This window comes from Echinops telfairi, unplaced genomic scaffold (genome assembly GCF_000313985.2).
Source record: "Echinops telfairi isolate 266 unplaced genomic scaffold, ASM31398v2 ScPeMD7_7467;HRSCAF=8505_1, whole genome shotgun sequence".
NCBI lineage: Eukaryota > Metazoa > Chordata > Mammalia > Afrosoricida > Tenrecidae > Echinops > Echinops telfairi.
Window position 1 is genome coordinate 40,692,365 of NW_022111368.1, and position 14,881 is coordinate 40,707,245.

Consider the following 14,881-nt stretch of genomic DNA (forward strand, 5'->3'; position numbering starts at 1 on the left):
CCCTGTGTTTCCAGTTCCCATCTGTACCGCTGTGCATCCTCTGGTCTAACCATGTTTGCAAGGTAGAATTGGGATCATTATGGTTGGGGGGAGGAAGCGTTTAAGGACTAGAGGAAAGTTGTGAGTTTCATTATCGCTACACTGAACCCTGAGTGACTCATCTCCTCCCCACTGCCCCTCTGCAAGGGATGTCCATGTGTCTACAGATGGGCATTGGGTCCCCATCACGTGCTTCCCTCATTCACGATGATATGATTTCCCCCACTCCCCCCTGCCTTTGGTGCTTGAAACCTGGTCCCTTCGGCCCTTCATGATCACACTTGTTGGTATGCTGCTTCCATAGGGGCTTTGCTGCTTCTGGGCTAGATGGCCGCTTGTTTACTTTCAAGCCTTTAAGTCCCCAGATGCTATAGGTCTCGATAGCCGGGCATCATCAGCCTTCTTCACCACACTTACTTATGCACACATTTGTCTTCAGCATCTATGTGGGAAAGGTGATCACACAATGATGGTTTTTGTTCTTTGGTGTCTGCTACCTGATCCCTTCAACACCTCGTGTTCCCACAGGCTCGTGTGCTTCTTCTCTGTGTTTTGTTGCTTCCGAGCTAGATTGCCTTCGAGCCTTTAAGACTCCAGACGCTGTATCTTTTGATAGCTGGGCACCATCAGCTTTCTTCACCACATTCAACGATCATGTCGGGAAGGTGGGTATCATGAAATGACCATTTAGCTGAGCAAGGTGCTCTTATATTAAGGGGTGCGCACGAGGAGGTCCAGTGTCCCACCCTACTACTAAACCTATAAATATATGCACATAGTCCATTTCCCCCTTAATCTTAAATATAATTACATATGTACATGTCTGTATTTAGGCTTCTATGTATGTCCTTTGCCTCCTACTCCTTTCCTCTATTTCCTTACGCTTTCCTCCTGTCCCACTACCATGTTCAGCCTTCATTCTGGTTTCAGTAATTCCTCTCAGTTACCTTCAGTCCTCTTTTTTAGAATTGTGTTGATGTGTTAAGCTGGGTTGTCTGGAAAAACAAGACCAGTGACACCCATATATGGAAACATCGGACAGGGTAACTTATGACAAAACTATAATAATTTATGAACCATGAAGGGTTCATGAGGGAGGGGGCAGTGGGGAGGGAGGGGGAAAATGAGCAACTGATATTAGGGGCTAGAGTTAGGGGCAAATGTTTTGAGAATGATGAGGGCAACAAATGTGCATATGTGCTTGACACAATGGATGTATGTATGGATTGTGATGAGAATTGTACGAGCCCCCAATAAAATGATTTTAAAAATTAAAAAAAAGAATTTTATATCAAGATATGAACATCCCAGCCCAGCCCAACTCAAGTCCCTAAGTCTGATTCTAGCTGGGGGCTTCTTCAGACTCATGTAACTGTAGGGTGATAATGTGAGAGGTGAAGCAAAAAGCAAGGAGATCACAGGCTGGTATGTGCAGAGTCACATGGATCTAAGGTTTCCATCCTGCAATGGAGATATGGTAGGGTGCAGAAATCTCTCAGGGTTTGGCAACTCACATGAGGCCACCCCTGGAAGCAGACATCTAGAATCCCAGCATGGATGAAGATGAAGGGCAAGAGAGAATGAGAAGGGTCCCACTTTTCTCTCATAAAAAGGTCATACCTCCCACGAGGCACCATCAGGCTGTGACCTCATTGAAAGTAAGACCCCACATCTCCACAAGTGTTGTCGTTAGGTGCCATCAAGTTGGCTCCAATCCTTAGCGATGCTGTACACACAGAATTAAATACTGTGTGGTCCTGTGCCAGCCTCACAATTGTTCCTATGCCTGAGCCCATTGGTGCAACCACTGCATTCATCCATCTCATCAAGGGCCTTCCACTTTTCACTGCCCCTTCACTTTACCAAACATGATGTCCTTCTCCAGGGACTGATCTCTCCTGACAACATGTCCAAAGTATGTGAGACAAAGTCTTGCCATCCTTGTCTCTAAGGAGCACTCTGGCCTTACTTCTTCTAATACAGTCCATGGTACTTTCAATATTCTTCTCCAGCACCACAACTCAAATAAATGCAGCTAGTTTTCTTTGATCTTCCTAATTCAATGTCGAACTTTTACATGCACATGATGCAATGGAGAATACTATGGCTTAGGTAAGGTGCACCCTCGTCCTTGATTTTCATATTCTAAAGAGGTTTTGTACAGCATAAGACCTAATGCAACACATCTTTTGATCTCTTCTTCTACGAGCACTGATTGTGGACCCAAGTAAGACAAAATTCTTGACAAGTTCAATCTTCTCTCCATTTATCATGATTCTACCTATTGGTCCAGTTGTGAGGATTTTGGTCTTCCTTACATTGACTTGTACTCCATACTAAAGGCTACAATCCTTGATCTTCATCAGCAAATACTTCAAGTCCTCCTCACTTTCAGCAAACAAGGTTGTGTCATCTGCATACTGCAGGTTGTTAATAAGTCTTCCTCCAATCCTGATGCCATATTCTTCTTCATATAAACCAGCTTCTCTGATGATTTGCTCACATTACAGATAGAACCATAGTGTGGTGGGAGGATACAACCTGGATGCACACCTTTACTGATTTTAAATCATGCAGTATCCTCTTGTTCTGTACACACACTGCTTTTTGGTCCATGCACAAGTTGCAAATGAGCACAATGAAGTGCTCCAGAATTAACATTCCTCTCAAGGTCATCCATACTTTATTATGGTCCACACAGTTGAATGCCTTTGCATAGTCAATGAGATACAAGTAAACATCTTTCTGGTATGGTATTCTCTGCTTTGAGCCAAGATTCATCTGACATCAGAAATGATACCCCTTGTTCCATGTTCTCTTCTGGCTTGGACTTCTGGCAATTCCACAAGTGTAAAAAAGAAACCCCAAAACCAAACTATACCCCCCCATGGTTTTCCAAGACTGTAATTGTGTATGGGAGTATAAAGCCCCATCTTTCTCCCTTGTATATGCTGATGGTTTTGAACTGCCAATCACGGGGATTGCAGCCCAATGTGTAGCCATTACTTTACCAGGGCTTCAATGGTAAGATGATATAAGATCTAACTACCACAGTGTAATATTACATTAAAGAGAAACTTTGCTTTATTAATTTGGTTAGCTTCACTAAAGTTTGTATAAGTTAGGCAAAATAAAGTACTGATCTCTTTTGCTGTATTTTTTTGTTTTCAAAATAATCAGTTGGATTTCTAGTATTCTCCAAAGGTAAGCAAATAATTTTTAAATCCCATGTATATAAGTATATTTGACACATTTATGTCAATTGCAGTTATTTTGTTAATTGGCACTAAAAAACTCACTTATTTGGCCCATGGTAACATTCAGTACATTTTTTGTAGACCGAACTAATTTTTTGTAACATTTTTCCTTAATAGTATGACAAGATATTTTGTATTAAATTATTTTATTGGGGATTCGTACAGCTCTTATCACAATCCATACATACATCCATTGTGTCAAGCACACTTGCACATTTGTTGCCTTCATCATTCTCAAAACATTTGCTTTCTACTTTAGCCCTTGATATCAGCTCATTTTCCCCCCTCCCTCCCTGATCCCTCTCCCTCATGAACTCTTGATAATTTATACATTATTATTATTTTGTCATATCTTACACTGTCCGCGTCTCCCTTCACCCAGTTTTCTGTTGTTCATCCCCCATGGGAGGAAGTTATATGTAGATCTTTGTAATTGGTTCCCTCTTTCCACCTCACCCTTCCTCCACCCTCAGAGTCTCTTCTGACATCCACTTTGGTCCCTTCTTGTTTCTTTAATGGCCCTTTGCTTCCTTCAGGTATGATGTTCTTGTGTCATCCCACAACTCATCTGGTCTTTAGTCATTAATGTTCACTGTGTCAAATGAAGTCTTAAGTCTTCAGATGGGATAAATTCAGGGTTATATTTGGGCTCTTGTGGATTTGTTTCCTTTTTCTTCAGCTTCAACCTGAGCTTGTATATAAGACAGTCGGTTCTACACTCAGACCTTGGTCTCATTTTGACTGATGAGACTGGACTTCCCCATCGTCGCTTCCCACAGACACGGTCAGTTTCACTTCGGTGTGTCTTACCTGGTGAAGTCTTCACTTATGCCATTAAAACAGGCATTTGCAATGACAAAGTCGTTGGTGTCCAAAAATTCTATCATGTGATCTCCAGCTTCGTTTCTATCACCAAGTCTATATTCTCCAACTACTATTCCTTCCTCTTTGTTTCCAACTTTTGCATCCCAATCACCAGTGATTATTAATGCATCTTGATTGCATGTTTGATCAGTTTTAGACTAAAGATGTTGGTAGAATGTTTCCATTTCTTCACTATTAGTTTTAGTGGTTGATAAACTAGAGTAAGAGTTGTATTGACTGGACTTATTTGCAGGTGTTTAGATAGTGTCCTATTACAGATAGCATGGCACTTGAACATAGACCTAAAAGTTCTTTTGGTGATGAATGCTGTGCATTCATCTCGGATTTTTTACTCTGGGCATAGTAAACCATATTCTCTTCTAATTCAAAACATCCCATGCCCGTCCATTTCAGTTCACTAATGCCTAGGCTACCAATCTTTATGCATTCCATTTCAGTTTTGATGACCTCTAGATTCACACTTTGTATGTTCCATTTTCCAATTATGAATGGATGTTTTCAGCTGTTTCTTCTTATTTTGAGTGATGTCCCATCTGCAATTGAAGTTCCCAAAAGTTTTACTCCACCTGATTCAGTAAGATCTAAACTACTTTGAGAAGGCATCTCTTCCCCCGTAGTATTTCAAGTGCATTTCAACATGAGGGGCTCATCTTCTTTGACTACATCTAACAATATTCTGCTATTATTCATAAAATTGATAAATGTGCCAGGCTAGTAATAGGAAATTGGATTAACCTAATATACTGTAATGCTATCACCATTTCTTATATCCTCACTCACTTATGGCTATGCTAAGTGGCTTTGGGGCAGGTTGGAAAGGTTGCATATTCCTTTCCACAGTAGCAGTGGTGGTGAATCACGGATGTTTGTAATCAACAAGTAATCGATATCTGCTCTTATGCTTCTGGGTTTGTTTGTTTGTTTGTTTTCATGACCTTACTCCCAGCAGCATTCACCGGTCATGTTAGGTATAAAATGACAAAAGTATTAGTAGGAAAATAGGCCAGGGACAGAGAATGATGGTAGCTGGTGCTAGGATTGTGCCGCCAATAGTATATTAGTCCAAGGAGCAGATTATATTTCCAATAGGGAATAGAGTCCAAAGGTAGTAAAGACTAAGACACATTTACAAATTTGTCTTAGGTAAAAATGATTACCATGTCTCTTTATTCTCCATAGCCAGTGCTAAAAGTCTACCAAGATCACAAGCAGCCAGATTATATCCATGAACAGAACCGGCGTCAGTTAATTGCTTCTGGGATCCTAAAGCGCCCAGCAGTACCTGGTCAAAGAAGTTCTGGTCAGCCTGAGTCACCTGCTCCTTTGCTTGAGAATCAAGAGTTAGTAAGAAAGCAGGTACAGTATTAAAATGCTTCACTGAATATTTAAATTCTGTATAGCATTGTTGGTGGGGTTTTAATTCCTAAAAAATGGCAGCAAAGTTTTTTTCTGTCAGATTGTATAATTTATGCCACTTTTTGTATGTTAAAAGAAGACTAAATTGAATGTTGGATGTTATAGCTCATGTGAAAATGTCATCATTATTACAGAAAAAACAAAAACCAATAGCAGCCATTGAAGGTCTTGATGAAGGGCAATAGGGACTCAACCATCTAGAAGGACAACTTTTGTAATTAGTGAAAATTGCAGAGCAAGGAAGTTGTCTTCGAAGAAATAAGTGAATAATAGATCAAGAGTAGCTCACTAGACCTTGGGTACCTATAGATATGGATACCTATAGATACTTGCACTAATATGGATTAAAGAAAGGAACAGAGGTAGTTGAACATATCGTGGGCACACCCCAAATTAAGATAACCATTAAGCGTGTCAGTACTAGGGGATATTGGGCCAGAGTACTAGAAATACAGAGTTGGAAGAAAGCTCTGTTCTTACTGATCTCATACTCTGGATGTGAGCAAATAGATGAGTGAACACTTACATACAGTGCACTGTGATTTGTCATTGTTGATTTTGATGAATTATTTGCTTTAGTGTATTGGTATATATTAAAAACTAGATTTGTATTGCCTCTCATGCTATTGCCTTAGTTTGAAGTTAGCTTAGCCTAAGATAATGCCACCACTTCCTACATCTTTGGTAGGTTATGGTTATGGAAGTGATTGCTTTTGGGTAAAAGTTCTCATTTAAGGTACCAAACGATAAGGGATAAAAAAGTAGACACTTATACCCAGTGGCCAGAGGGGTGGAGAGTAGAGGGAAAGCTATCCTAGGAACATGCACTAAGCTTGAAGAATAAGCAGAAAGTTAATAAAATCGAGAAGGTGTGTTAGATCAAGTTGTCTAAAGAAACAAATCCAGTGGCACCAATTTACATATAAAAAAAGCTTTATATGAAGAAGTATTTATATATCAAGAGGGCATCCCAGCTCAGTCCAACGCAAGTCCATAAGTCTGATGCTAGTCCACAAGCCCCTCTTCAGACTCATGCAGCCACATGCAACGATGCAGGATACATGAAGATCACAGGCTGGTGGGTACAGAGTCCTGTGGATCCGAGGTGCATGAAACACAGCAGGGCTCTGGCAGAGGGGCATAGCGAGAGATTGTCTCTGTTCATCTTGCTCTTATACAAAAGCCTTATGCCCTCAAGGAGGTGTGATCGGGCTGCAACTTGATTCACAAGTTTGACTCCACCTCTAGCCAGGAGTGTCCTGTTAACATAATCCCTAACTACCACAGCAAGTGAGAGGATTGGGTCCTCTAAGAGAAGCCAGTTGAAGGTACTCCCCTTGACTCACCGATAAGATCATCCTGAAGAAAGCAATCATATAATACATTATAATACCTCAGCTAATAGGGTTTTTGAGACGTGAAGAGAAGAGAGAAAGAGAACTGTCTTACATGGGACCAGGAGCGATCCGATCGCCCCTGAATTAATTCCTTGATCATGAGGTGAACTTGAGGAGCTTGAATTTAAAGAGCTGAGACCATTAGTGACAGCCCAGATGGAGGGATTCCAGGAAGGCATGTCTGCTTTCGGGTTATGCTTCCCGTTTGTAGCTGGTAGTGAAGAACCCAGGCAAGGAGATGAAGAGAAATGTGGGAGAAAGAGGACAATGCTTAGGAAAAGATCATTTATTCTGAGAAGAGGGTCATGTTTTGGATATAAATTTGATTGAGTTTAGAATGGAAATGCAGCAATGGGGATTTTTTGAAAGATAAAGAAGGAAGGAATGATAGAGGCTTCTTCTAATTAAGGAAGGGATTGGTTTATCAAATTAAACTGGACATCTATCAGAAAGGCGTTTATAGGAGTTCTACTCTTTATAAATAAATGCCTCCTCGAGAACTCCCACCCAGAGGATTCATATATATTTTCCTTCATGCATGTTATACTTACATTGAATCACATGTCCGTACTGAAGTGGTTGTCATTAGGTGCCATTGCACGAGCCCTGATGCACAGAGCAGAAGGAAACATGGGTGATGATCTGGCACCATCCTCACAGGCTCAAGCCCACTGTTGAAGCCACAGTGGCACTCCCTCTGCCGAATCACAGCATTATGATAAACGGCTCAATGAGTTTCATTCAACAAAGAGCTCTATGGTTGAAACCATATTTCCCTTAAGCTGCACTAAAACTGGCGTTGTGGGGTACATGTGGACTGGTAACTGCAAGGTCAACAGGTGAAACCTCCAGGCGCTCCTTGGGAGAAAGATGAGTCTTTTCAAACCCACAGCAGCAGCTCTACTCTGCCCCACAGAACTGCTAGGAGCTGGAATTGACTCGATGGCAGTGAGGCGTTCCATTTGAGATGTTAAAATAAAATGGTCAGAATTGTGCATGCGCTATTCTCATTAAAGAATTAAAATCGGCTGTGGTCCTGGTTGAACATGGAGAGAAGAGCTGTTTTTTGCTTTTGTTTTTCTGATTCAGAGTATCTACGGATAGCCTTCTGTCTCACATGAGAAGACACAGCTATTGCTGTCATCCCAAGCCAACAAGTACAAATGCACTTTTTACAAAGAATCTCCTTTCATTTTTTCACATCCAACCAACTCCTGAGCTTTCCATGATTCTCTTCCCCGCTTCTATCCTGCAGGGTATGTGTAAGCAGAGCCTGAGAGTGATGATCCCAGTGAACGCAAATGTTGTGGAGAACTTGTTCCACAGAGCTGTGCTAGCTTCCTACGGAAACAACAACTGATGTTCATGTAGTTAGCACCGATGCCATCAGGAAAGACAGAAATCATTTGTATATTTACATTAGCTTTTCAACAAAGCAAGCCCACTCTAAAAAACAAACAAACAAACAAAGAATCCTACTGGTGTCATTCAATTCCAACTCATAGTGTCCGTGCAGGACAGAGTAGAACTGCCCTCTAGGCTATCCGATGCTGTAAATCTTTGTGAAGCAGACTGCGGAGATCTTTCTCTTACTGAGTGGCTTGTGGGTTTGGACTACCGACCTTTGAGTTCGCAGCTGATCACTGAACTGTTGCCCCATGAGGGTTCTCCTGTCCACTTTAGGTATTCTTTTATCTGTAATCCAATTACCTCTGTAAGGTCAGAGAAGTAAGGTAATGCCCACTGGAGTTAGTGTCAAATTGCTACAAACACAGAGATTCCCAGTGCTTGACATAATCGCCTCTCGAATGAAAAGGTAAAGTGTATTAGGAGTTATAATAATAGCTGTCCAAGATCTCACTCACTGGAACACAGTAAGATTGTCAGAACAGGTCAGGAGATTGAGGGTAGAAGCCACAGTCCAAGTGAACGCAGAGCCACTGAACAGAAAGCATGGTGGGATCCCATTCACACCAGTTGAAGGAGAAGAGCAGGTAGGTGATGGTAGGAGATGCTCAGGCTGTTTAGGGGAAGGAAATGGGTACCTGGAGAGGCAGCACTGAGAAGGAGTATCATTTCAACAATAGTTTAAAAACTTCACTTCTGCACCCTAAATGGCTCGTGAAATAGATCACCCTAAATGGCTTGTGAAATAGATCATTAGTCCTTGAAGGTAATTGTATATTAATTTTTATAGCTTTGCTTTTTGAAAAACTAATTTTTAAAAATAGTTTGTTTGTTCCTTAGACACAGCACTCTGCTGAAACATTCGCTCCTTCTCCACCTAAGCTTCCACGTGGCGGTCATGGGAAAAGAGGTCTCCTCAAGGCTAGATATTCAATTTACCCCAAACTAACTTTCAATGACCGGGAAGAGGTCATTAAAGCCAACATCTGTGATCCTTTGCAAATCATTAGAATCGTATCTGAGAATGAAAATCTTGGATTTCTTTATATGATTCCTGCAGTGGCGAGGTCTTCCATTGAATATGATACGTATAATCTGAAGTGAGTTCTCTCTTATGAAGTAATATAGTTAACATTGAACACTGTAGTTAAGATTATAAATATTATGCATAACTGATCAGGGATCAATGACAAGTATGATCAAATATATTAGTTGCCATCAAATGATAAATGTCTCCAGTCACAATTCTATGCAATCTTCCCAGTTAACATTTCTTATCTATTTATGAGCATAAAGCATTGTGCTTCTTACATACTTTCATTGTGCTGCATGCTATACCATCTGTTTTTAACCCATTCTACAAACATACTCTGTGATCACTAAGAAGGCAAATGGCAATATGTAAGTGATCATGCTTGCCTTGTCTTATGGGCCTTTCCGATGGCGCAGTTGTTGGGTGCCCCTGAGTCAGCTCCCACCCTGTGCACAACAGAAGGAAACACTGCCCAGTCCTGAGCCATCCTCGCAATTAGGGAACCAATTTTTCCTGCCAAGAGTCGTTTGGACGTTGATACTATTATCTGCGGGTCACACCGATGAAACATGTAATTCATGCACTCCTAATGTGAACACGGGCCCTGCTTCTCTGTGGTGAGGCATGTGATGTTAGCCGGTGATGATTATGCGGCCTGTGGACTGGACGTTCCCCACCCCTGCTTTACAGAGTTGTGTCCGAGTTTCTTAGTGCATCTATGACAGAAATATAAGAAGTGGGTTTAAGAGAACAGCATTTATTTTCTCACAGTTTAGGGGGCTACAAGTCCAAATTCGGGCCTAGAGGATGCCTTTCTCTCTGTTGTCACTGGGGACCTCTTACCTTCTGCTGAGGTGGCATTCCTTGATTCTCCATGTGGCAAATGTCTTCCACTTCATTTATGCTTGCTTCTCTGTGCCAAATCTGACCTAGACTACCTGGACAATGAGTAGGTTTATGATACATTCTACACTGATAATGGTTTTATTCCTGAATGGGATTACATCCACACGTATAGGGCTTATAGCACATATTTGGGGGAAGACAGCTTAATCTATAACAAGTAAAAATAAGAAAAAATTAAAGACCTCAATAATTAAGGGTATTATGGTGAATGATACACAGTGTCTATCTGTTGCATAGTATACACATCTGTTGTTGGGATAATTAAAAGCATAGGGAGTCTATGAATTACTTTAAAGTTAAGCACAATTCCCCCCTCCAAAAACAAACAAACAAACAGACAGCCAAACCCACTACCATTGAGTTCAATTCAACTCATAGCCACCTTCTAGGACAGAGTAGAACTTCCTCTGTGGGTTTCTGAGACTATAAATCTGTAAATCAGCAAGACTAATAGCTGATAGCATCGTACAAACCCGAGCCGATTGCTGTTGAGTTGATTCTGACTCATACTCATCCTATCGGAAACTGTGGAACTGTCTCCTAGTGTCTGCAAGGCTGTGAACTTAGGGAAGCACTGGAAGCAGATGGTCACATCTTCCTCTAGTGGCTGATTCAAACCACTGACCTTTTGATGAGCAGCTTAGTGCTTAACCACTGTGCCACTGGGGCTCCCGTGATAATGTAGTTAGTAGGATTTATCATAGGACTTAAAAATAATACTGACTTTCTTCTGTTGCTGATTAGTTGGCAACAACAGCTGTTCACCCAGGAAGGGGCATTGAGGAAGTAGAAAATCAGCTGATATGGGGTCCTACAGACCAGAATGCCAGATTGTCCCAATTCAGGAATCCTGTGGACAACAGCCCAGCCAATCCCTGCCACCCCTCAGGGCTTGCAGCTGGGGCTAGACCCCAGGGTCCTGTTTCTCCCCAGCTCCAAGGATAGCCCATCTCAGTCCACTGGGTACTGCTGCCCTGGCTTCAGTCCTCTGTGCGTACTGAGGATGTTCCACGAAGTATCCCATCAGACTGACTCCATCCCAGCCCTCCCTCTGTTCCACGAGGTACCCTGGGAGATCTGGGAGACACAGCCCCCTCTCAGGCAATAAGAGACTGTGCAATAGACACTTCCCTTCTACTTGCACAAAAGGTCTGCCTGTCAGGGACCTCAACATTCATTGTAGACTTGATTATGCTGGATTGAACTTGATACTTGGTACTCTTGTCCAAACCTGAATTTGTTCTAGGCTCAAGTATTTCTTGCTTGTTCCATGACACAAATTTCTTCCCTGGCTTTTTAAATATTGATGGTGGTCTTTCTTATTCATTATTTGTATTTATATCATTATGTTATTATTATATCCTTAGCACTTTACTTTCTTTTTGTTTTTAATTGTTTCTGTTGAGTTTCCCACTTTGGGAAGCACAGAAGGAGTAGATGTATAGAGATAATAACTGGCGCAATAGTTTATCAGGGATTTGAGGGTAGGGGTGGGAGATATGGAAGGTGAGTGGATGTGGGAAGCAAACAATAAATGTGGGGGGGGAGGGAGCACAAGAACTGATTGTGATTATGTATATACAACAAATTTTAAAAGTGATTTAACCATGGAAGTGTATGATATGTGAATACAATATCAAGAAAATCATGAAAAAAAAGAAGACGAAAGAAAGAAACCAAACTTGACCAATGTTTACCATGGGTGAAGGGGAATAAGTTGTTGGGTGAGGGGCATTGAGTTTATGTCAATGGTGGTAGAATCATTTGGAAATGGATATCAATAATGTTGTACAATGCGAGGAGTATAATCAATGGCACTGAATTATGCAAGTAGAAGGTGTGGAATTTGAGAATGTTCTATGGTGTATATTTTTGCCACAATTAGAAAAAGTAATAATTATATGAATAACAATGAGTACAAGGAAGAAGAAAATGTTCTAGAGTTGAATATGTTGACAATTGTACAACTCTTCTGGATGTGATTGAATTATTGAATTGTATGACATGTGCATGAAGTGCTAATAAAACTGCTTTAAAAAAAGTCTCACCATCCTTGTTTTCAAGGAGCACTTTGACTGTACTTCTCCCCAGATAGGCCAGTTTGTCCATTTAGCAGTCGATGGTACTTTGAATAGTCTTCTCCAGCACCACAATTTAACACATTGATTCTTCTTTGGTCTTCCTTATTGAAGTCCAATGTTCATATGTACATGAGACCATAGAAAATACCATGGCTTGGCTCAGACATACCTTAATTCTCAAAGTAACATCCTTGATTTTCAACACTCTAAAGAGGTCTTATGAAGCATATTTACTTAATGTAACGGGTCCTTTGATCTCTTGACTGCTACTTCCATGTATATTAATTGCAGATCCAAGTAACACAAAATCCCTGACAACTTCAACCTTTTCTCCATTTATCGCTAGGTTATCTATTGGTCCAGTTGTAAGAATTTTGCTATTTTTTACATTGAGTTGTAATTCATACTGAAGGCCACAATCCTTGATTTTCAACAGCAGGTTCTTCAATTCCTCCTCACTTTCAGCAAGGAAGGTTGTTAATAAACCTTCCTGCAATCCTGATATCCTATTCTTCTTCATGTAATCCAGTTTCTCTGACTATTTGCTCAGCATACAGATTGACTAAGTATGGTGAGATGATACAACCCTGATGCACACTTTCCTGATTTTAAAGCATGTACTATTCCCTGTTCTCTTCCTACAACTGCCTCTTGATCCATGTACAAATTTCCCATGAGCGCCATAGACTGTTCTGGAATTCCCATTCTTCTCAAGGTTATCCACAGTTTGTTATGATCCACACAGTCAAATACTTGAGCAGAGTCAATGAAACACAAGTAAACATCTGCCCGGTATTCTCTTCTTTCAGCCAAAATCTGTTTGATGTCAGCAATATCCCTTGTTTCTCATCCCCTTCTAAATTTGACCTGAACCCTTGGTAGCTCCCTGTGGATGTACTGCTACAACCATTGCTGGATTATCTTCAGAAACAATTTATTTCCATGCCATAACAATGACATTGTTCTATAATTTGAACACTGCATTGGGTCACCTTTGCATTGGAATGGGTACAAATATGTATCTCTTTCAGTCAGTTGGCCAAGTAGCTGTCTGACAAATTTCTTGGAATAGATAAATAAATGCTTTCACTGTTATCAGCCTGTTGAAACAGTTCAATTAGTATTTTATCAATTCCGAGAGCCTTATTTTTGGCTAATGCTTTCAGTGTGGCTTGAATGAATGTCTTCCTTCAGCACTATTGGTTCTTGATCATATATTCCATCTTGAAATGGTGGAATGTCAACTAGTTCTCTATGGCACGGTGGCTCTGTGTATTCTTTCCATCTTCTTTTGGTGCTTCCTGCATCAGTCAATACTTTGCTCATAGAATCTATCAATACTGTAACTCAAGGCTTGAATTTTTGCTTGAGTTCTTTCAGTTTAAGATACGCTGAGCATGTCTTCCTTTTTGGTTTTATGACTGTAGGTCTTTGCACATTTCATTATAGTATTTTCTTTTGTCTTCTTGAGCTGCCCTTTGAAATGTTCTATTCAGCTCTTTGACTTCATCTTTTTTCCATTGACTCTAGCTAGTCTGCAATTAAGAGCAAGTTTCATAATCTCTTCTGACATCCACTTTGATCTTTTCTTCCTTTCCTATCTTTTTTTCTTTCCTGTCTTTTAATGACCTTTTCCTTTCTTCGTATGTGATGTTCTTGAGCTCATCCTAGAGCCCATCAGGGCTTCTGTCATTAGTGTTTAAGGCATCAAATATGTTCTTGAGATATTCTCAAAATTCAGGTGGGATATATATAATCAAGGACATATTTTGGTTCTTATGGGTTGCTTTAATTGTCTTCAGCTTTAACCTGAACTTACAAATGAGAAATTGATTTTCTATTCTACAGTCAAACCCTGGCTTAGTTTTAGCTGCTGATAATGAATTTCTTCATCATCTCTTCCAGAAAATATAGTCAATTTTCTTTCTTTCTTTCTTTCTTTCTTTCTTTCTTTCTTTCTTTCTTTCTTTCTTTCTTTCTTTCTTTCTTTCTCTTTCTTTTTTGGTGATCCAAGTGAATTTTTTATAAAGGATCAAAGCAGTTTCAGGCATTACAGTAAACGGAACACAAGTGAGGGGGAGGAAGAGAGAGAGAAAAAGAGAAACAGAGTGTCAATTTTATTTCCGTGTAGTTCATCTGGTGAAGTCCATGTGTGTAGTTGGTGTTTATGTTGTTGAAAAGGGGTATCTGCAATGAAAAAGTCATTAGGCCTAAAAAATTCCATTAGGAGATCTCCAGCTCTGTTTCTTTCTTTCTTTTTTGTTTAACACTTTTATTGGCACGTCACATGTCATACAATTTGAGTTAGTTAATTGTGTCAACCTGGCCGATAAACACATGTGAGGCTAATTGAAAGGCGGAGGGATAAATGGGTGGTGAGCCTCACCTTTCTAGTTCTCGTGTCTCTTGCTTTGTGATGGTTGCACAGGGTGCAGCTGCCTTAGAAGTTCCCTGCTTCAG

At 40.5% G+C, this 14,881-nt stretch overlaps 1 protein-coding gene across 1 annotated transcript in view; it reads left to right on the top strand.

Moving 5' to 3' along the window:
- DNAH6 (dynein axonemal heavy chain 6) overlaps positions 1 to 14,881 on the top strand; it is a 260,070-nt gene that overhangs the window by 9,597 nt on the left and 235,592 nt on the right. The window contains exons 2-3 of the mRNA XM_004713856.2: positions 5,361 to 5,537; positions 9,242 to 9,501. Coding sequence (XP_004713913.1) covers positions 5,361 to 5,537; positions 9,242 to 9,501 — 437 coding nt within the window. The remainder of the gene's footprint in view (positions 1 to 5,360; positions 5,538 to 9,241; positions 9,502 to 14,881) is intronic.